Source organism: Panthera tigris, chromosome E1, assembly GCF_018350195.1.
Source record: "Panthera tigris isolate Pti1 chromosome E1, P.tigris_Pti1_mat1.1, whole genome shotgun sequence".
Taxonomy (NCBI): Eukaryota; Metazoa; Chordata; class Mammalia; order Carnivora; family Felidae; genus Panthera; species Panthera tigris.
Window position 1 is genome coordinate 19,060,747 of NC_056673.1, and position 23,273 is coordinate 19,084,019.

The window sequence follows — 23,273 nt, forward strand, 5'->3', positions numbered from 1 at the left end:
GGTTCCAGGCAAACTTCTTGACTGGGGCTGTAGCAATCTGAAAGCTTGACTGAGGGTGGAAGGTTGCTTCCAAGCTAGTCGTTTACACAGCTATTGGCAGGAGGCCTCAGTTCTTTGCTAGCTGTTAGCGAAAGGTCTCAGTTCCTTTCTGCGTGGGCCTCTCCATAGGGCTGCTTGTGACATAAGCACCTGGCATCCCCCAGAGTTAGTGATCGGAGGAGAGCAGAAGCCAGTCTTTTATGACCTTTCCAAGTGACATACCTTCATTTTTGCCATATTATATTCGTCATGTAGAATCACCCTGATACACAGGGTGGGGGAGGATTACACAGGGCATGGACAGCAGAATTCAGGGATCATTAGGGACCAGTTTGGAATCCTACTACTCAAATATGTAGCCCTATTTTTATTAAGATTCCGTGTGTTTTTGAACATAGTGTGTAGTCACTAGTTCTTGGGTATGATTTTTACATGTTATTTGATCAATTAAGCAGTAATTAAGCAGTTCAACTCTTCTGAATTCTGACTGGTTTTTCTTTTGTCTGCTAGATCTTATTACTGAGAGATCTATATTAAAAAAATCCTTCACTGTATTGGTAGATTTATAATTTTTTCTTACAGATGTGTCAGTTTTGGGGTGTGTGTGTTATTAGGTACATAGAGTTTTAAAATGATACCTTCCAGGTGATTTGGGTTTTATATCCTTACGTAGCGACTTATTTCCAGTGGGTTTTCCTAATGTTGCTTCATTATCTTTTGTTTTATATCTGCTTGGTAGATCATTTTTCTATTCTTTGATCATTAGTCTTTCTGTGTTCTTATGTTAGTCTGTTATAAACAGCACATATGTAACCACAGTTTTTTTTCCTCCTAAACGAAGAGTTAAGCCCATTTATTTTCATTGTTATTGCTCATATATTTGGATTCATTTCTGCCATGTTTCAATGTGCCTTTTATTTGTCCAACTTTTTCAGTGTTTTTCCCTTGAATCTCAAATTTTCTGGGTTCATTTTTCTCCTGGCTTGAAGCACATTTTTTAGAATTTCCTTTGAGGAAGGTCTTTTGTGATAATTGCTCTAATCCTCCTTTCTTCAAAAATGTATTTCCCCTTTATTCCTGAATGGCAGTTTTGCTAGATATATAGAATTCTGGGCATTGTTTTTCTTTCAATATCTTAACTATCTTTTTGAGCTCTACCATTGTTGACATTTAGATCCAGTATGTTATCACCTTAAAGGTGAGATTTCTTTTTTATTTTTTAAATTTAATTTTTTTTTTAATTTACCTCCAAATTAGTTAGCATATAGTGCAACAATGATTTCAGGAGTAGATTCCTTAGTGCCCCTTACCCATTTAGCCCATCCCCCGTCCCACAACCTCTCCCGTAACCCTCAGTTTGTTCTCCATATTTATGAGTCTCTTCTGTTTTGTCCCTCTCCCAGTTTTTATATTGTTTTTGTTTCCTTTCCCTTATGTTCATCTGTTTTGTCTCTTAAAGTCCTCATATGAGTGAAGTCATGATTTTTGTCTTTCTCTGACTGATTTCACTTAGCATAATGCCCTCCAGTTCCATCCACGTAGTTGCAAATGACAAAATTTCATTCTTTTTGATTGCCGAGTAATATTCCATTGTGTGTGTATATATTTATACCACATCTTCTTTTTTTTTTTTTTCCCCTTGGGTGGCATCTTGGCTTTATTATTTTTTTTTTCAATATATGAAACTTATTGTCAAATTGGTTTCCATACAACACCCAGTGCTCATCCCAAAAGGTGCCCTCCTCAATACCCATCACCCACCCTCCCCTCCCTCCCACTCCCCATCAACCCTCAGTTTGTTCTCAGTTTAAGAGTCTCTTATGCTTTGGCTCTCTCCCACTCTAACCTCTTTTTTTTTTTTTCTTCCCCTCCCCCATGGGTTTCTGTTAAGTTTCTCAGGATCCACATAAGAGTGAAAACATACGGTATCTGTCTTTCTCTGTATGGCTTATTTCACTTAGCATCGCACTCTCCAGTTCCATCCATGTTGCTACAAAGGGCCATATTTCATTCTTTCTCATTGCCACGTAGTACTCCTTGTGTATATAAACCACAATTTCTTTCTCCATTCATCAGTTGATGGACATTTAGGCTCTTTCCATAATTTGGCTATTGTTGAGAGTGCTGCTATAAACATTGGGGTACAAGTGCCCCTATGCATCGGTACTCCTGTATCCCTGTATACCACATCTTCTTTATCCATTCATCCATCGATGGACATTTGGGCTCTTTCCATACTGTGGCTATTGTTGATAGTGCTGCTATAAACATGGGGGTGCCTGTGTCCCTTCGAAACAGCACACCTGTATCTGTTGGATAAATGCCTAGTAGTGCAATTGCTGGCTGGTAGGGTAGTTCTATTTTTAGTTTTTTGAGGAACCTCCATACTGTTTTCCAGAGTGGCTGCACCAGGTTGCATTCCCAAAAGGTGAGCTTTCTTATATTTCTTTGGTAATTTCTTCCTGCCATGTTCATTTCTTTATTCCTTCCTCTTTTTTTTCACATGTTGGAATTGATTGATCATGTAATTTTTAAAGCCTTTTCCTTCTCATAGTGTTTTCTTTTGTTCTTTTTCCTGGAGAGGGTCTGAACGTTCCCTAAGGGTTCCAACTCTTTAGTGTTTTATTTTATCTATCTGTGCAGGGTTAATGCAGCAGGCCTGAGAATGTTATCCTTAAAAAGGTCTCTTCGCAAGGATGACTTTTGTCTGGTATCTAGGAACTTGGAGTTTGGAATGGTTTCCACCATTCGTCAACTAGAATGACTCCTTGTGCCATTCTGTGTGCCCAAACTGTGCAAACATGATTTCTGCTGAATACCTGCTTTCCATCTGGGTGTCTGGAACAAAGGTATGTTTTAGGCAGAGGGTGCCCCCAGTATAAATGCTGATCACTATCACTGTGTTTCTAATGAATTACGTGGTAGACAATACTTCATAGGTGCTGTCACAACTTGTTGCTGGAGGAATTTGGGACCTTCTGTCTGACTCCACTGGAAGAAGACTGTTAGAAGCTTGTGTATAGTTTCCTCTGACTTTGCACCTTTTCCTTTCGCTGATTTTGCTTTTTATCCTTTTGCTCTAATAAATCATAGCTGTGAATGTGACTATATGTTGAGTCCCATGAGTCTTTCTAGCAAACCACTGAACCTGGGGGTGGTGTTGGGGACTTGTGATACAGTCATATCTAACTTTCTAAACGTTCTTTATTCTCATTTGCTCTCTCTTCCTTTCTAAAATAGCATCCTCTAAAATCGTTCCTACTGTCTTTTAGGATGTTAATAATGAACTTTTTTTGTGTGTATGGGAAGTTTCTTCTTATTTCCTGCATTGTCTTTTTTCTCAAAATTAATTTGTGTATGTTTACTTGGTTTCCTTTCTTTCATGTTAACAGGCCTTATGTGGTAAATCTAGGTTGTCTCTTCTCACTTTAAATATTTACTCTTAAATGTGAGAGAATTGGAGACTCAAGAGCATGGGCTTTACTGTAGATTGAGTTGGTGGTGAGTGCTTTATTTTTGGAAACCCTCCAAATACAGGTCTTTTCTTGGAGCATTCAGTTTCTCCAGGAAAATACTGCCCAGTTGCTTACCTGCTTACCATATATGTCTGGTTCCAGGTTTCTGAGAGCTAGAGGGAGGGAAGAGATTGGTGGTTTATGGTGTGGGGATTTTCACTCAATTGGGAAGTAATAGGATTATTATGGAAATACTATTTTATGGTTCAAGTTTGTAAAATATAGATAAAGGAAATGGTTGGGTTTTTTTCCTCTGAAATCACTAAACTCTAGGGAGGGGCACCCTCCCTATAGTTCTTGGGCCATAGTTTGAGGCACACTGCATTAAGTAATAAAGAGGTGGTTGTTGGGGGACCTGGGTGGCTCAGTCGGTTAAGCGTCCGACTTCGGCTCGGGTAGGAGCCGAACTCAACGGCTCGTGGGTTCAAGCCCCCACATCAGGCTCTGTGCTGACATCTTGGAGCCTGGAGCCTGCTTTGGATTCTCTCTCTCTCTCTCTCTCTCTCTCTCTCTCTCTCTCTCTCTGCCTCTGCCTCTGCCTCTGCCTCTGCCTCTGCCTCTCCCCTGCTCATGCTCTCTTTCTCTCTCTCAAAAATAAACATTAATAAAAAAATTAAAAAAGAGGTGGTTGTTAAAGGAGATAGGAAAAGTCAGTGTAACATACTAGTTCATTCTTTTATTTAGCAAGCATTTATTAATTGCCTTTTAAAACTTCTAACCCTGAGGGATAAAACAGGTTACAAGAAAGTTTCCTTCTCTACTCCCATGGAACTTACCTTTTTGCATGAGGATGTATATTAAGGTCATCTGGTTATTTAATTACAGTTGTTTTCAGAACCGAGTAGGAGCGGTCAAGGAGGTTCACAGAGCGTATGTGAGAGCGTGTGCTTTATCATTATTTGTTTTCATGCTCAAATTGTTCCATATTTGGCCAGTGAGAATTCCTTCAGTCTGGCCTCTCTGTCCTTTTGACATATCTTCATCATTCTTTGAGCATTTCCTTTCTTTCTGGCATAACAGAATGTTCCAGGCTTCTTAGAACCTTCCTTGTGTTTCAGGGCTGGAATCAGCCATTTCTCTGAGGAGCTGTGGTTCTTTTTAAAGGAGATGGTGTTTAGAAACCAAGATCTGAGGGCTAGGTGCACACATTATTATTGAGTTGTCGTTGTTTCTAAGTTTTCTCAATGGAGTAAACTGGGAAAGGGAATAAATGTGTTCTTGTCCATCTCTCCGTATGTGTATATACTTCTATCAATAATTATTTCTGTTTGTGTCTATATTGAAAACTGTTCACACACCACTAATTTAGTTTAACACCAGAGGGTCCTTTAAACTTTTTTCCCTTTTTTTCTTTGTAAACTTTTTGACAGTAGGAAACCTGGCTCTCATTGTTCTTTTTTTTTTTTTTCTTTTTTTAATTTTTTTAACGTTTTTATTTATTTTTGAGACAGAGAAAGACACAGCATGAACAGGGGAGGGGCAGAGAGAGAGGGAGACACAGAATCTGAAACAGGCTCCAGGCTCTGAGTGGTCAGCACAGAGCCCGACGCGGGGCTCGAACCCACGGACCGTGAGATCATGACCTGAGCCGAAGTCGGACGCTTAACCGACCAAGCCACCCAGGCGCCCCACTCTCATTGTTCTTAATATGTTTACTATTTGATCAGTCCCCTTTTATGTAACTGATATCCCATCACTGTCATTCACCACTACCACTTGCTCTCGAGCACAGTAGACGCTCTCCTCATTCTGCTTGAGCTGCAACACCCCTTGTTATCCTGAAATACCACCCCTACCCTGTGTGGATGCCCTTCCTACCTTGCACAGGCTCATATTTCCTGCCCTGTGCTGCTTCCCAGTGTGGATATCCTCCCCGCTCTGCTCAGACCCTGTGATAAAATATCCCCCTTCCCATCATGAAGAAGCCCAGTGCAGCCCAACACCCACTGCCGGGCCCCACTCTCTCGTCTCTTTGTCTCACTCAGGCTTTGACACCCAATTCTGGGCTGTCCTCATTATGGGCACCCTCCGTATCCCATTTTGACCCTGACACCCTATATGGCCTGCTCTCCTGCATACATATCCTTCTCACTTTGCTTGTATTCTAGTATCCTGTGCCTGGCTGCCCTGTGTATGGGAGTCTTTGTTTACCTGAGGCATGCCCTGGCACCCTTTACTGGGCTGCCTTCCACATCTGTACAGCCTCTTCACTCTGCTCATGCTACATTTCCTCCACACGAGCGCCTTACTCCGCCTACTCTGATTCCTGCATCCCCTCCCGCCCCAACACACGTAGGTGCTTACTTTGCTCTGCCCCTTCTCATGGCTTTTGCACTGAATTAGTGCACTGAAGGGAAGAGAGAGGAGGGGAAAATGAAGAGCCAGCATTTTTTATTGGAACAATGTGATCCAAGTTTATGTTTGACAGAAATAAATCTTGCCCTGCTGTGGTAGTAGATATCTGGAGAATCTGGAAAGGGCCTTTGGGAATCTGCTTTTTGGAGCTTCATTAGTTGTTGGAGCTACTGGTATAAATAGGTTCTTTATTTGTGAATCAGGGACTTCTGTGTATGGAAAAACTTGGGTAATCCGTAAGTTCAGAATAGTAGGAAGGAAAGAAACTAAAAGCAAGAAGTGTTTGGGGGAGGATGATGTTAGACTTCACCTTTTGGGAAAACTGGTTTGGCTCCATGCTTATCTCCTTGCCCCTGAATGTCTTTATAGCATCCATATTAAAAACAACAATAGTTGACTATTTAGTCATCTGTTTTATGAGCTTGGTTTTGCATTTCAAAATGTTACCACAGTGTTTCCCTAACTTCTGTCCTTCATGTACTGTCATTTTAGCCATAAACTATGTCATTTACCTTGCTTCACGACTTTAAGTTGGCTTCCCTTTATCACTTAGTCTTGTCAAAGGTATGCTATCTTTGTAATCATGGGTTTGATATAATAATAATTTTAAGTCACGTGTTAAGATGAATGTGAAACTTAACATTTTTAAAGTTAATTAGGTGCCATATAAACTCATATTACATACCACTGGTGTTGTGTCTACTTTGGGAAATATGTCAGTATAACCAGAATAAATATTTATACATTTTCCTGATTGATGTTTGTTAGTTGGTATCCAGAGCCTTTGGGTCTTTTTTTCCTAATATATTTTTTTCTAGTTGCTTCTTTGCCCAGTGTGATATATTTTTCTTTGCTTTTTCTCTCATTTAATTGATGAAAATTTATATTAAGTGAATTTTAATGTCACCCCAATTCCATCATGGTCTGAGAGGCCTTTTAGAAACTGGTTTAAATGTACACAGAGGCAAAAATTTTAGCCTGTGACCTTTTGAAGAATCTTCTGAGTGTAGCTAGAAACAGATTATCCATTGTTCACAGTGCTTTGCTTCATGTTTTGCCTTCTCTTGCTAAATCCTCTTATTTGTTGAAATCTTGTATCTTAAGTTGCTTACAGTTTGTTAATACAGATCATTATTAAAAGATGATTAGTTTTCTTCATGGAGTTTAGACCCTTTCCATTTCTGCCCTAATATCCAAAGGTTTATTTAAGGTAGCATGAAATGTTGAAAAAAATAGTTTAACTTCCTTTTTTCCCAATTGGGAAAGTAATACATGCCAATTGAAAATAAGAGAAACTAATAAAAGTGAAAGAAAAGGAAAAAAATCATCTCATTTTTACCTCTAAATATAATTACCTTATCTTTTTTTTTTATTATGGTGTTCAAATTTTTGTTGGTTTTTGTTTAACCCCCCCACCCCAGGAATAGTCATTTTCTTCATATGTGTTCTAATGGTACTTAGCTTTATTTTGGAAAAATGTAGAGAGCACTCCCACTCCCCAAATGGTCTAATTTTATTTCAGACTTTAAAAATTATTAGTGAAATGAATGTATTTTCATATATTTATTGACCACTCATCTTCTGTAGATGACTTCATATTTCAACAGTTTCTCCATTGAATAGTCTTATTAACATAGAATATAATCTTATATATTAGTTATGTAAACCTTTTGGCCTTTAGTTGTTGTACATTCTTTTACTTCCTGTTGGTTATTTGCATTTTTCTTTGTCATTAGTGTCTTTTTTTTTTTTAATGCAAAATGTAAGCATTTTTATGTAGGCAAATGTATCAGTATTTTTTTTTATGGCTTCTGGTTTTTGTCTTGTTTAGAAAAATATACTCTACACCAGTATTATGCAATTATTCTTCAGTATTTTTCCTAATAGTTTTAATGTTTTATGACTTTGTTTTCTTTACCATAGGTTCTTCATCATACGTTTACACACACGCAAGCACACACATACTTTGAAATTTGGTATGAGTTATTTTTTGCAGATGTATAGCTCCTTGATCTGGTAATGGTTTATTGATGAATCCATTCTTTCGCCACTGATTTGAAATATTATCTCTAAAAAATTTTTTTTTTTTTAACATTTATTTTTGAGAGACAGAGAGAGGCAGAGCATGAGCGGGGGAGGGAGAGAGAGAGACACACACACAGAATCTGAAGCAGGCTGCAGGCTCCGAGCTGTTTGTTAGCACAGAGCCTGACGCGGGGCTCGAACCCAAGAACTGTTTGACCATGATCCGAGCTGAAGTCAGATGTTCAACCGACTGAGCCACCCAGGCGCCCCTGAAATATTATCTTTATCAAGTGAAATTTCTGTGTACATACTAGTGGCTGTTCTATGGCTGTGATTAGTCATGTTTCTGGGTTTTTTTTGCCTTTTTTTCAGTATAGTGAGTTTGCTCTTTCTTTTTAATCTTTTATTTTTAATGTTTATTTTAGAGAGTGAGAGAGCCTTTGCATGCGTGCGCACATGCAAGGAAAGGAGGGGCAGAGAGGGAGGGAGACAGAGGATCCGAAGCAGGCTTTGCACTGATGGCAGAGAGCCAGATGTGGGGCTCGAACTCACAAACTGTGGATCATGACCTAATCATGATCTGAGCCGAGGTCAGATGCTTAATCGACTGAACCACCCAGGTGCCCCTCGTGAGTTTATTTTCATAATGTACTGGTTTTATTATTACTATCATTCCTCCCCCTGAGACAGTGCATTTGAGCTTGGGAGGGGAAGAGAGAGGCTGGCCGGGAGAGAATCTTAGGCAGGCTCCACGCCCAGCACAAGCCCAACCTGGGGCTTGATTTCACATCTGTGAGATCATGAGCTGAGCTGAGGTCAAGATGCTTACTGACTGAGCTACCCAGGTGCCCCTGGTTTTATTATTACAAGAGCTTAATAGAATGTTTAAGTGACCTGGCAATGTGGGTCTTCTCCTGTTCTTGTTTTTCAAAACTTTCTGTGGTATTCTCACAAATGTATTACTTCAAATGAACTTCAGAATCAGCTTACCCCAATTCCAAATCTATTATAACACCTTCTCTTCAAAAAACACAAATCAGATCGCGTTACTCCCTTGTTTACATCCCTTCAGTATCTTCTTCCCCCTCTTTTTGTTATCTATTGCTGCGTAACAAGCTGCTCCAAAGCTTTGTAGCTTAAAACGGTCTGTTTATTGTGCTCACAGTTTTGCTAGTCAGGAACTCATGACTGGTTCAGCTCTGTTCCACGTGGCGTTTGTTGTCTGGGGTGGCCAGTGCTGGAGCATCCCTTCCTGTATGACCTCTTCAGTCACATGTGTGGCACCCCAGTACCTGGCTTCTATCTCCATGTGGCATTTCATTCGTCAGAATTTCTCCGTGTGGCCTGGGCTTCTCCCAGCATGGTGGTCTCAGAGTAAGTACTTTTTACATGGCAGCTGCTTTCCAGGAGGCGGGAAAGAAAAACTGTCAGGCCAGTTAAGGGCTGTGCCTGGAACTGGCACAGTGTCCTTTCTGCCATATTTTATTGGTCAGAACAGTTATGAGACCTGCCTAGATGCAAGGAAATGGAAAAATAGACTCCACTTTTTGATGTGGGAGTGGCAAGATCCTACTGCATGTGGGGTGAGAGATATTGTGACCATATTTGGAAAATATAATATGCCACATTATCAAACTAAAATTCAAAGCTCTTAAAATGGCCCATCAGGCTTTTCATCATCCGAATCATCCCTGCTTCTCTCTCTGACCTCATCCCCTACGTTTTCATCTTTTATTCCCTTTGGTTGAGCCACAATGGGCTCTTTGCTAGGCTTTGAATGTGTCATGCTTATACCAACATCAGATCCATTTTACCTGCCACTGCTGCTTTGAATGTTCTTCTTCAGAGCTTTGCTGGGTCTTCCCATTCTTACATCAGCCACATCTCTGCTCAAAGTCACATCTCCAGAGAGCTTTCCCTGACCACTTTATCTGCTAACATCTTGGTCCCTTACTACCCCCTAGTCTGACTTTTTCCTCTACACAGATTTTAGTGCTGTTTTGGGGAGCTTGGGGGCCTGAATATACTTTTTAGCTCCCTGCCTTGCTTCTGAACAAGTTGAGAAATAAGAGAGTAAAGATGGAGGCCAAAATATATGTGAAATATATAAATATTAAAAGTAAATTTATCATCCAGAAGTATATATTGATGAAAAGAATACATAAACATATTATAAATATATTTATATATTTGTGTCTATGCACATGTATATATGTGTGTGTGTATATATACATACATATATATACATATACATGCATATACGTGTGTGTGTGTATTCCGCCCCCCCCCCCGCCCCCCTATCATTATGAAGTTGGAGACCTAAGTGGGCCTAGTAACTAAATCTTAGAATTGGGCTGACTTACAACACCCAGTCCAAGGCAGGGTTGGTCACTCCCCTGTGCAGGGCTAGGTTCCTGATCAACTCCATGTTGACTGACATAGAAGAAAATACTTACAGTTGTAGCAAGCCTGCTCCCATGTAAAGAAGGGTAGAACTGAGTTGTGCATGCCCAGGTATTTTCATTTTTACCAGTCTGACTAAAGGGGGGATGGAAGGAAGAGAATAAAAGGAGTGTCCAAGATGAATGTCAGATCTCAGATAGGAGAAACTGGGTGTATTGTGGTGCTATTCCTAAGATAGAAGACATGATAGGAAGATGATAAATTTTAGAAACACTGAGTTTGAAGTGCCTACAAGATACCCGTGTGGAGTTTCCAAATAGGCATTTGGATAACACATTTGAAGATGCAGATTTGGTATTAATTTTCTATCTTCTGTAAGAAGACTATTACAAGCATAGTGGCTTAAAACAACGCAAAATTATTATGTCACGGTTTCTGTGGGTCAGGAATCTGGGCAGTGGTTAACTGAGTTCTCTGCTCGGGTTCTCACCAAGCTGAAATCGGGGTGTCGTCTGTCAGCGCTGCCATCTCATCTGAGGCATGAGGTCCTCTTCCAGGCTCACTGGTTGTTGGTAGAATTTAGGTCCTTACAGTTGTAGGACTGAGGCTCTCAGCCCCTAGAGGCTGCTTGTTACTCCTTGCCGTGTGACCGTTCCCCACAGTGTGGTAGTTTGCTTCTTCAAGGACAACAGAAAGCATTTTTGCTGCTTCAGATCTCTTTCATGGCTCGGCGGGTTAGGACAGGCTCAGCTGAGATAATTTCCCTTTTGATTACCTCAAAGTCAACTGATGAGGGATCCTAATTGCATCTGCAAAGTCCCTTTTGCCACAAAATGTAATAATCATGTAAGGGATATCATGTTGTATTTGAAAGTGCTTCCCTCTGTCAAGGGAGAGGATTGTACAGGGTGTGTACAGTCTGGGGCTGTTTTAGTCATCAGCAGTCATTGTGGTAGTCATCGGCAGGATAGCCCGTGAATACAGAGATTGCCCAAGGATGACTAACTTTGTTCAGAGAGAAGAGAAGAGCGATTAGAGGAGATTTTCGGAATTATTGGTACCTGAAGGATACATTTATTCATCTTCGTGTTCACAGCGCTACATTGCTACCTGGCACATAGTACATGTTCAATAAGTATTTTGTTAGAATTCTTTGATCTCAGATTTTAAGAAGTTAATGTATAATTTACATATGGTAACATTCACCCTTTTCAGAATGCAGTCTGAGTTTTTTTGTTGTGGTAAAATACACATAAAGTTGACCATCTTAACCATTTTTAAGTATACAGTTCAGTGGTATTAAGTACATTCACATTGCTGCGCAACCATTACTCCATCCATCCCCACAACTCTTTTCATCTTGTACAACTGAAACTCTATACCTGTTAAATGATTACCCATTCTCCCCTTTCTCCATCTTCCGGCAATCACCATTGTGCTTTCTTTTGCTTTTGAGTACACTAAGTAATTCATATGAGTGGCATCAGACAGTATTTTGTCTTTTTGTGATTGGCTTATTTATATATTTATATAATGTCCTCAAGGTGTATCCATGTTGTGGCATATTGCAGAATACCCTCTCCCTTTTTTAAAAAGGCTGAATAATGTTCCATTGTATGTACATACCAAATTTTCTTATCCCTTTATCCATCGATGGACACTTGGGTTGCTTCTGTGTTTTAGTTACTCTGAATAATGCTGCTGTGAACATGAGTGTGCAAATATCCCTTTGAACCCTGCTTTCGGGTTTCTTTTTGGATATATGCCCAGAAGTGGAATTGCTGGATCATGTGGTAATTATATTTTAAATGTTTTAAAGGTATTTTCATAGCATTGGCTGTCCCATTTTATGTGCTTAACCAACAGCACACAAGGGTTCCGTTTCTCCACATCCTCACCAACACTTCTTGGTTTTCTGGTTTTTTTGGTAATAGCCATACAAATGGATGTGACTTGGTATCTTATTGTAGTTTTCCATTTGCATTTTCCTAATGTTTAGTGATATTGAACATCTTTTCATGTGCTTATTGGACATTAATGTATCTTTGAGAAATGTCTATTCAAGTCCTGTGCCAATGTTTAAATTTTTCTTGTTGTTGTTGTTTAGTTTTAGGAGTTCTCTCTATATTCTGGATATTAATCTCCTCATATATATGATTTGCAAATACTGTCTCCCATTCTGTGGCTTGCCTTTTTACTCTGTGGATATATCTGTATCTGTATCTATATCTATCTATATCTATATCTGTATATACAGATATAGATAGATATATTTTAATTTTTTTATTTTATTAAAAAAAAATTTTTTTTTTGAGCGTTTATTTATTTTTGAGACAGAGAGAGACAAAGCATGAACGGGGGAGGGTCAGAGAGAGGGAGACACAGAATCTGAAACAGGCTCCAGGCTCTGAGCTGTCAGCACAGAGCCCGACGCGGGGCTCGAACTCACAGACCGCGAGATCATGACCTGGGCTGAAGTTGGCCGCCTAACCGACTGAGCCACCCAGGCGCCCCTTAATTTTTTTATTTTAGAGAGAGCAAGAGCATGTGCGAGTTAGGGAGGGGCAGAGGGAGAGAGAGAGAATCCCAAGCAAGCTCCCAAGCCTTATGATCATGACCTGAGCCGAAACCCAGAGTTTTATGGTCGATGACTGAGCCACCCAGGCAGGCACCCCTTGAGTTAGTTTTTGTATATGGTGTTAGGTAGGGGTCCAACTTCATTCCACTGCATGTGGATACCCAGTTTTCTCAGTGCCATTTGTTGAAAAGACTGTCCTTTCTACATTGAATGGTCTTGACACCTTTGCTAAAAATTTGTTGACCATGTATGTGAGGGAATTAAGACAGACGTACAGACCAGTGGAACAGAATAGACCAGTTCCATTGGTCTGTATGTGTGTCTTTTTTTTTTTAAGTTTATTTATTTATTTTGAGAGAGAGAGAGTGGGGGAGGGCAGGGAGAGAGAGAGGGAGAGAGAGAGAATTCCAAGCAGGCTCCGCACTCCCCTAGGCGGGGCTCAAACTCACCAACTGTGAGATCATGACTTGAGCAGAAATTAAGAGTTACCTTTTTCAAGATTCTTTCAGCTATTCATAGTCCTTTGAAATTCCATATGAATTTTAGGATGGGTTCTTTTATTTCTCCAAATATGGCATTGGGTTTTGATAGGGACTCATTGAATCCGTAGATCACTTTGGGGTAGTATTGACATTTTAAGAATATTAAGTCTTTGAATCCATGAACATAGGATGTATTTCTATTTATACCGTTTTTAATTTCTTTCAGCAGTGTTTTGTAGTTTTCAGTATACAAGTTTCACTGCCTTGGTTAGATTAATTCCCAAGTGTTTTATTCTTTCTGATTCTGTCATAAGTGGAATTGTTTGCTGCTTTCCTTTTTAGATTGTTCATTGCTGCTGTCTAAAATGCAACTGATTTTTGTGTGTTAACTTTTTACCCTGCTACTTTGATGAATTCCTTTATCCATTCTCACAGATTTTTGTAGTGGAATCTTTAGAGGTTTTAACATATAGGATCATGTCATCTGAGAACAGTTGACTTTCCAATTTGAATGCCTTTTATTTCTTTTTCTTGCCTAACTGCTCTGGCTAGAACTTCAGTACTAAGTTGAATACAAGTGGTGAGAACGGGCACCTGCCTTGTTCCTGTTTTTAGGAAAAAAAGCTTTCAGTCCCCATTGAGTACTATGTTTCCTCTGAGTTTTTCATATATGGATTTTATTATGCTGAGGTAGTTTCCTTCTATTCCTTCTCTTTATTGACTGTTTTTATCATGAGAGGGTGTTGAATTTTATCACATGCTTTTTCTGCAATTGAGATGAACATGTGGTCTTTTCCCTTCCTTTTATTGATATAGATATTACATAGACTTTCATATGTTGAACCATTCTCACATTCCAGTAATAAATCCCATTTAGTCTTGTGTATAATTCTTTTAATATGCTGCAGAATTTTTTAATAATTGTTGTGGATTTTTGCATCAGTATTTATGAGGGATATCAGTCTGTGATATTCTTGTGTCTTTGGCTTTGGTGTCAGGGTTATGCTGGCCTCATAGAATAAGTTAGGAAGTATTCTCTTCAATTTTTTGGAAAAGTTTAAGATGGATTAGTATTAGTTCCTGATTAAATATTTGGTAGAATTTACTAGTAAAATGATCAGGTCCAGAGCTTTGTTGAAAGAATTTTGATTGCTGATTTAATCTTCTCACTAGTTATAGGTCTATTCAGATTTTCTATTTCTTTGTGATTTAGCCCTGGTAGGTTTTGTGTTTCTAAGGATTTATTCATTTCATTTAGGTTTATTCAAAAATTTTTTGGCATACAGTTCATCGCACTCTTTAACATCTTTTTTTAGGTCTGTAGTACTAGTAATAATGTACCCACTTTTATTTCTGATTTTAATAATTTGAGTCTTTTTCCTTTTTTCTTAGGCCATTTAGCCAAAAGTTTGTCAATTTTGTTGATACTTTCAAAGGACCAACTTTTGGTTTCATTTATTTTCCCTGCTTTTGTTATTCTTACTTCGTTTATCTCTGCTCTCATATTTATTATTACCTTTTTTCTTCCAGATTTGTATTTCATTTGTTCTTCTTTTTCGAGTTCCTTAGGTTAAGTTAGGCTTTCAATTTGGAATATTCTTGTTTTTTAATGTAAATGTTTATAGCTATAAATTCCCCCATTAGCACTACTGTCACTGCATCCTGCAAGTTTTGGCATGTTGTATTTACACTTTCATATGTCAGTATTTTCTAATTTGTCTTGTGATTTCTTGAAACGTTGGTTGCTTAAAAGTGTATTGTTTAAAATAATCCAATTAAAAATGGAGAGAAGACATGAACGGACACTTCTGCAAAGAAGACATACAGATAGCCAACAGACACATGAAGGGGTGCTCAACATTACTCACCATTAGGGAGATGCAAATTAAAGCCACAATGAGATATCACCTCACACCTGTCAGAATGGCTAAAATCAGCAACACAAGAAACAAGTGTTCGTGTGGATGAGAGAAAGGAACCCTCGTGCACTGTTGGTGGAAATGCAAACTGGCACAGCCACTGTGGAAAACAGTGTGGAGGTTCCTCAAAAAGTTAAAAATAGAGTTACCATGTGATCCAGTAATTCCACTCCTGGGTATTTACCCAAAGAAAACAAAAACACTAATTCAGAAAGAAAACACTAATTCAAAAAACATGCATCGTATGTTTTTTTCAGCATTATTTATAAAAGCCAAGATATGGAAGCAACCCAAGTGTCCATTGATAGCCGAATGGATAAAGAAATGGCATACACACACAAATACACAGTGGAATATACTGAGCCTTAGAAATGAATGAAATCAGGGCACCTGGGGCAGCTCGATTGGTTAAGTGTCCAACTCTTGGTCTTGGCTCAAGTCATGATCTCACTGTTTGTGGGATCAAGCCCTGTGTTGGGCTTTGTGCTGACAGCGCAGGGCCTGCTTGGGATTCTCTCTCTGCTTCTCTCCCATGTACTCTCTCTCAAAAAAATAAAAGTAAAAAAAAATTAAAAAAAATTCTTTCAAAAAAGAATGAATGAAATCTTGCCATTTGCAATAACATGGATGGATCTGGAGGGTATATAATGCTGAGTGAAATGAGTCAGTCAGAGAAAGACAAATACCATCTGATTTCACTCATACATGGAATTTAAGAAACAAAACACATGAAGAAAGAAAAAGAGACAAACCAAAGAACAGACTCTTAAATACAGAGAACAAACTAATGGTTACCAGAGGGAAGGTGTGTGGGGGGAATGGGTGAAATAGGTGAAGAGGATTAAGAGTACACTTATTATGAGCACGGAATAATGTATACAACTGTTGAATCACTATATGGTACACCTGAAACTAAAATAATACTGTATGTTAGTTAATTATACTGAAACTTTTTTAAAAAGTATTTAATTTTCACAATTTTGTGAAATTTTGTGAATTTTCCAGTTGTTGATTTCCAACTGCATTCCACTGTGGTCGGAGAAGATACGTTGTATGATATCTATCCTCTAAAAATCTATGGAGATGTCGAGTTGCTTGGGTGACTCAATCGGTCAGGCATCCGACTCCAGCTCAGGTTATGATCTCATGGTTTGTGGGTTCGAGCCCCGAGTCTGTGCTGACAGCTCAGAGCCTGGACCCTGCTTTGGATTCTGTGTCTCCCTCTGTCTCTGCCCCTCCCCTGCTTGTGCTCTTTTTCTCTCTCAAAAATAAACATTAAAAAAAGTTTTGTTTTAAATAAAAAATAAAATCTATTGAGATGTAATTTTTTGGTCTACACGTGGTCATCCTGGAAAATGTCCCATATGTACTTGAGAAGAATGCATATTCCATTGTTTGGTAGAATGTTGTGTGTATGTATGTTGGGTCTAGTTGGCTTATTGTGTTGTTTAAGTCGTCTGTTTTCTTCTGTCTGGTTGGTTTCTCCATTATTTTGAGTGGTGTATCGAAGTCTCCAACTATTAGTGTAGAACTAATTTTCTCTTTAATTCTGTCATTTTTTGCTTCTTATATTCTGATGGTCTGTCATTAGGTGGGTAAATGTTTATAATTATTATATCTCCTTGCTGTACTGAACCTTTTGTTAATATACAGTGTCCTTCTTTGTCTCATAATTTTTTTTATAGTTTTATGATTTTGTTAACACAAATACTACATGCACATAAGCTGTCTATTCATTTTCTTTGCTACCCAGCCTGGCATTGGGATTGGTGACTCTGATGGCCAGCTGGGCTGCTCTTTTGGCCTTGCAGTTCTTGGAGGAGACACTGAGCAATCTGTGTACAGTAAGATCTGTTGCACATCAGCAGCACTTCAAGCTCCTTGATGTTGTGAACTAGGAACTTCTGGAAGCCACTGAGCAGCATGTACTTTGTTTTCTTTTTGCTCCTATAACCAAAGTTGGGCATCAAGATCTGGCTCTTGAATCTTCTGTACACCCTATTGTCAATGCCTGGTTTCCACCAGTTATGGTTAATTTTGACATATTGGTCTGCCTGGTGTCAGATGAAGTTCTTGGTCCTCTTTTTAATGATCTTGGACTTGACTAGAGGTTTGAGGGTGAACATGATGCCATATAGGAGATGGCTGCCACCTTCACAGGCAGTGCTGAAGAAGAGAGGGGAAGGTCCTCCATAACTTGTTTTGATTGAAAATCTGTTTGATAATTTGTATAAAGATTTATACGATCCGAAGAGAAACCAGAGTATTCTCTTTGGTTACCATTTGCATGGGATATCTTTTTCCATCCTTTCACTTTCAACGTGTTTGTGTCCTTAGCTCTCAAGTGAGTCTCCCATAGGCAGCATGTAGTTGGGTCATGTGCTTTTATTTTTTTTAATTTTTTAAATTATTTTTTATTTTATTTTTTCTGACAATCTCTGTCTTCTGATTGGAGAGTTTAATCCATTTACACTTAAAATAATTACTGATAAGAAGGGATTTACTGCTATCATTGTGCTATTGGTTTCCTTATGCCCTATGGCTTTTTTCGTCTCTCATTTTCTGCATTACTGTTTTCATTTGTGTTTATTTTTTTGTAGTGAAATGTTTAAATTCCTCTCTCATTTCCTTTTTGTGTATTCTACAGCTATTTTCTTTGTGGTTACCATGGGGATTACATTTAACATCCTAATGTTACAACACTCTCATTTGAATTTATACCAGCTTTATTCTGTGTTTTGACATTTAAATGGCACGTATTCATGTAACCATCACCATGGTCAAGATATAAGAAGTTTCATCACTCAGAAAATTCCCTCATACCCCCTTTGGCCAGCAGAGTAGATGGTGGCAAATCCTGAGGGGAACATCTGTTGTCTTATAGGGAAGAAGCCTTTGAATTGTCTTCAAACGAGTTTGTGGAGTGCCTCCACTTAGTAAGCAGTGATGGGCTACTATTGTGGACTGGGGGGTTCCGGGGAACCTGGAAATACGAGATTTTGGGGGAGCATAGCCCACTTGTTTGCATTCATTTGTCAGAGTCTTATTCTTAACCCTCAGGACTCTGGTCTCGGCATAGCAGACGTGCCTTATAGGGCATTTAACCTTCTTTGAAGCCCAGCAACTCTGATAATTAAGTGTTGGTTCTGGTCCTTAGGTTTCTCTGTCCTCCTGCTGTAAGAAAGGAGACTATCTTTATATGCTTCTGGAGAGACCTTTTGGCTTACATGCCTAGCTTCTAATTGGCAGTTAATCAGCTTTTTGTTATCTTTTTTATTTTTTCTTCCAGTGAGCGAAGGGTTTAGTAATACTCTTTCAGTTTCATTGCTTTTGTAGTTATGATTTTTCCTTCACTGCCAGCTTTAAAATCCCATCTGAGCACCTGCAGCCAGCTGCCCTGGAAGCCTAGTGTAGGATGTTCATTAAGATCTTCCTTTGGGATCAACACCTGGGAGGAGGGAGGATTGGGCAGATACAGAATTCATGGTGCAGTGTAGGTCTGGTGGTAGCTTTGTTCATCTCCTTTCAGGAGCTCTGATGCTAGAATTGGTTCTTCTGAGTTGCCCAGAATTGGGCTGAGGTGCTTAGGCCTTTATATTGCCCTATCAGTTGGTCGTTGGATGTGGGCTGCCCAGGAAGGATTTCCCTTAGGTAGGATCATTCTTTGCGGCTGAGGCAGTCCCTGAAGGACTGACTGAGCACTGCTAGCAGTTAAGACAACAAGTCCTTCCCCGAAGGGGAGCTGGGCAGCATGTCAGCGTCTGCTACAATTCCTCTGTCTTCACTAAGAATGATTATATCATTACCTTGCTTCTCCTAGATTTGGGTTTCATTTGTTCCAGAATTTGTTTTAGTTTTTTTTAGTATCATTTTGAACTCATGGATATAAATAACATATACTTAACAGACTTTATGTTGACTTACACATATAGAAGGATGTACAAATGTATGTAAATATACAGCTTAATAAATGTTGACAGTGTGAACACATCAGTGGAACTTGTATAGTGCTGGCAATCAGTAGGTCCTTCTTTCCTCCTGCATTTCCTTCTAGTCATTACCTGTTCTTTCCAAGGGTCTCTACTATCCTGACTTGAATTTAACATGTCGTTGAAATTTGTGTAACAGAGTCACACAGTAAGTGATGTTTTGTTCTGGCTTCTTTTCATTCGTATATTTGTGAGACTAAGCTTACGGTTGTAAATCATTTATTTTTATTGCTATACAGTTTTTCTTTGAATAGACTGCTTTTGAAAAAACCATTTCTGCTATTGATAGACACTTGGAGTGTTCTCAGTTTATGAAAGGGCTGTTTTAAACATTTGTACATATCTTTTGGTGAACATATATACGAATACACCTAAGGTATAGGTATATACCTAGTGAAATTGCTAAATGTGTATATGTTCGTTTCAGTAGATAATGCCAGACATTTTTCAAAACAATTATTGATTTACACTCCTACTAGTAATGTATAAGAATTCCAGTTGCTGGGATTCCAACTGGCCGGCTCAGTTGGTAGAGAATGCTACTTTTGATCTCAAGGTTGTGGGTTCAAGCCCCATGTTGGGTGTAGAGATTACTTAAATAAATAAACTTAAAAAAAAAAAGAGTTCCAGTTGCTGCAGTTTGCCTGTTTATGTAGGATGTAACCCTCCAAAGCTTATGGTTGAAAGCTGGGTATATTTACTGGGTCCCCTCCACTAACAGGTTCTGAAGTCTAATTTTTTGTCTTCCTGAGGCTGAGACTTTAAAATTCTGCTTTGCTTTTCAGAAGTTTTTGGCTTACCTTTTAACCCTTTCCCACCACTTATGCATTTGAGGCCCCCTCATGTCTTTGGTTTTGTCACTTCAGACCTCATTGTCAACCCAAATCTCTGATGGCTCCTATTTGCCTCAACAGAGGTACCTTAGAACGTGACTTTCTGGCACGCTTTCATTCTCTATTGCAATGTTATTCTGTCTCTTATTTTTTCTCATAGTGACTTCACATGTGATTTGACCACATTCTTTCTATGTGAACTTACTTTTCCTGAATTGGTGAGAGGGAGCTGTGAGCCAGGAGAGCTTTTTATCTTCGTGGCTCTAGAGCTCTTCTGTTACTTTCATGAAATGAAATACATCATCTCATCCTTTTTGAGCTCCTTAGCTGTCTTCCTTTTTACCACCTTTATGTAAAGGCCCTTTTTCCTTTACCCCCGTTGTCCCTATTGGAGTGAATCTCAGCAATTTCTTCTCAGTGTGGGCTTCACCCTAAAAGGGGGTGCTTCTTCAGCTGGTTAGTTTAGAAGTGTGCTGCCCAGTGGTGTCCAGTGGCTAATTAAAGTTAAATTTAAGTAAATAGAAGTAAACATTTGATTCCTCATGTGCATTAGCCATGTAACATGTGCTCAGTAGTCACACGTGGCTATAGCTACTATATTGAGCATTGTTGATATAGTATAATCTCACCACAGAAAGTTCTGTTAGATAGTGGTGGCTTAAAGTGTGCTCTGTTCTCTTCAGGCGTTAGTGTAGACCTTTCGCACTCATGTGCAAATTGCAATATGCAGAAAGCCTTGTGTGTTTCAGCTAATGTTCTTTTTTTTTTTTTTTTCTTTTGTCAGTTAATGTTCTTAAGTTGGCCTGTTGTACTTTTCATTGAGGATGGAATAGAATTCTGGTATTTTCCTCTTGTTGGACCCATTATACACTCAGCTTTCTTTTGCAGAGATACTAATACCACACCAGTTTTGTAGCTCTAAGTGGTTTGTTGCCATTTGCTTGTTTTTTGGGGTTTGTGGGTACCTTGTCCCCTGCTTTATGGAGTTCACCTATTCAAATGCTAATTTCATCTGGAAGCACCCTCAGAAACACACCCAGAAATGACGTTTAGCCAGATATCTGTACATCCTATGAGCCAGTCAAGTTAAGGTATAAAATTAACCATTACAGAGGGAGTTGGGGAGATTTACAAGTTACATTGCAGCCACTGCCTTCTTCTAAAAGCCCCCTTTCAGATTCAGCACGCTGCCCCCCACCAACCTTTAAAATTAACATTACGTAATTCTGTAGCTCCTGTTCTGCCCCTTCTAACCCTAAAAAGGCTTTTCCTCTCTTTTATTTAGCGTTTATTATCAAGTCAGTCACTTGTTACTGACTAGGCAGACTTACGCATGTCGCTGGGTCTCTTTCCACCTTTAGTTGCACCATTTTAAAAATGAGAATGCTGGACGCAGGTTTGTTTTCTCACAGAGGAACCTCACCGGTGTTCTCTTAGCGTTTGCAGGATCTAGTATTTAAACAGTAAATATATTCATGATACTTTCAATGGAAAATGCTACTTTTGTTTGATACTTTATTATTTTTTTTTTTGATGTGTATTTTTGAGAGGGCTTGAGTGGGGCGGGGGAGGGGCAGAGAGAGAGGGAGACATAGAATCGGAGGCAGGCTCCAGGCTCTGAGCTGTCAGCACAGAGCCTGACATGAAGGTTGAACTCACGAACTGCCAGATCATGACCCGAGCTGAAGTTGAGTGCTTAACCGACTGAGCCACCCAGGTGTCCAGAAAATGCTACTTTTGAACGGAGTAGAGATGAACTTCTTGGCAATGTGACTTAACTCATTCTCAGATAAGTGTAAATGTGGCGACCTTAAGAGATATTTTTTCCATGAGACTTAACTGTTTGTTTTTCTGTTACTCCCTCAACTGTGTACTTGAGGGTGATCATCTTACCTGACTTTGTCTTACTGTGTTTATTCCTGGTTATACAGTTCTCATTTCTGAACAATCTGCACTTATTTCCCATTAATTGATTAGAGGTCTGGGGCATAGATTTTCTTGGTCTGTTGTTTTAAGAGTTCAGTGTTTAAGGGAAAGGATTGTATGCATTCTCTGAAATAATTTTTAGCTACAAGGAAATAGCTCTATTTCTGTGAGTCATCTCTCTTATGTAATGCTGGGTAAAGTTTTAATTTTGTAGGTAGAGATTTACAATTTCCAGACGGAAAGCTACAAAAATTGAAATTTCAAGAGAGTTGTAGATTTGCTACAAATGCTAATCTGTATTGAAAATTGGAGTTTGAGATACAAATGTAGGTAACCGTGACTGATAAGAATTTTCCTCAAACCTCATGATTTTCAGTGAGAAATAGTTCTTTTTAGTCCTTTTCATGTGTAAGCTAACATTTTCTTTTTCCCTTAGCTTCCAATAAAAACAGGACAGCAGAACACGCATACCAAAGTCAGTACTGAACACAACAAGGAATGTCTTATTAATATTTCCAAATACAAGTTTTCTTTGGTTATCAGCGGCCTCACCACTATCTTAAAGAATGTTAACAATATGGTGAGTATTTGGGCTATTGTTTTGTGGGGAATTTGTTTTGGTTTGTTTTTGATTTAAAGATTTGGAGCAGCATATTTTGAAGTATGGAAAGTCCTTTTCTGTGGACTCCGGATATAAACATTCACCATTGTATTTTGTGGGTGAGCACAGGTAACCTTTTAACTTTCATTTTAGTTTTTGATTCTTTCTCTTAGATCCTTCTCTTATTTGTGACCCTATCTTCTTTTCTATTTTTTTTTTTTTTTTTTTGGTGGGGGGGAATTAAGATTTCATATAGACTGTAGGTTGTATATGAATTGATCATGGAGTAATCTTTTAAAATATTTTTTTTAGTTTCTTCTTTGAATATTTACTTCTCAGGTTGCCCTAGTCCTAAGTAGATGATAAATATGACCTTGTAGTGATAAAATGTGAGATTGCTCTTATGAAGATATTGTTTTATTTCCTTCCTCCTGTAACCTGTGACAAATTCTATAGTAGTTCAAGATCCCATTGTTGAAATGATTTTGCTCAAATAGTCATTTCATCAAGTAATTCCACTGTCACAAGCTCCCAGTTGCCTTTTTTCCTGTTTTATAAAATCGATTTACATTCCCTAGGCTACAAGTTATTCCAGTATATATTTCTCC

General features: G+C 38.8%; 1 protein-coding gene and 1 pseudogene across 9 annotated transcripts in view; one reads left to right on the plus strand and one right to left on the minus strand.

The window, feature by feature from the left end:
* The window catches only part of NF1 (neurofibromin 1), a 319,551-nt gene that overhangs the window by 99,557 nt on the left and 196,721 nt on the right, over positions 1–23,273 (plus strand). For all 9 annotated transcript variants that reach the window (XR_006211074.1, XM_042966177.1, XM_042966176.1 and 6 more), the window contains exon 2: positions 22,501–22,644. Coding sequence is in view for 8 of the 9 variants with exons in the window: in XM_042966171.1 (XP_042822105.1) it covers positions 22,501–22,644 (144 nt within the window). In the remaining variant the exon portion in view is untranslated. The remainder of the gene's footprint in view (positions 1–22,500; positions 22,645–23,273) is intronic.
* On the minus strand, positions 17,046–17,442 carry LOC102948961 (annotated as a pseudogene).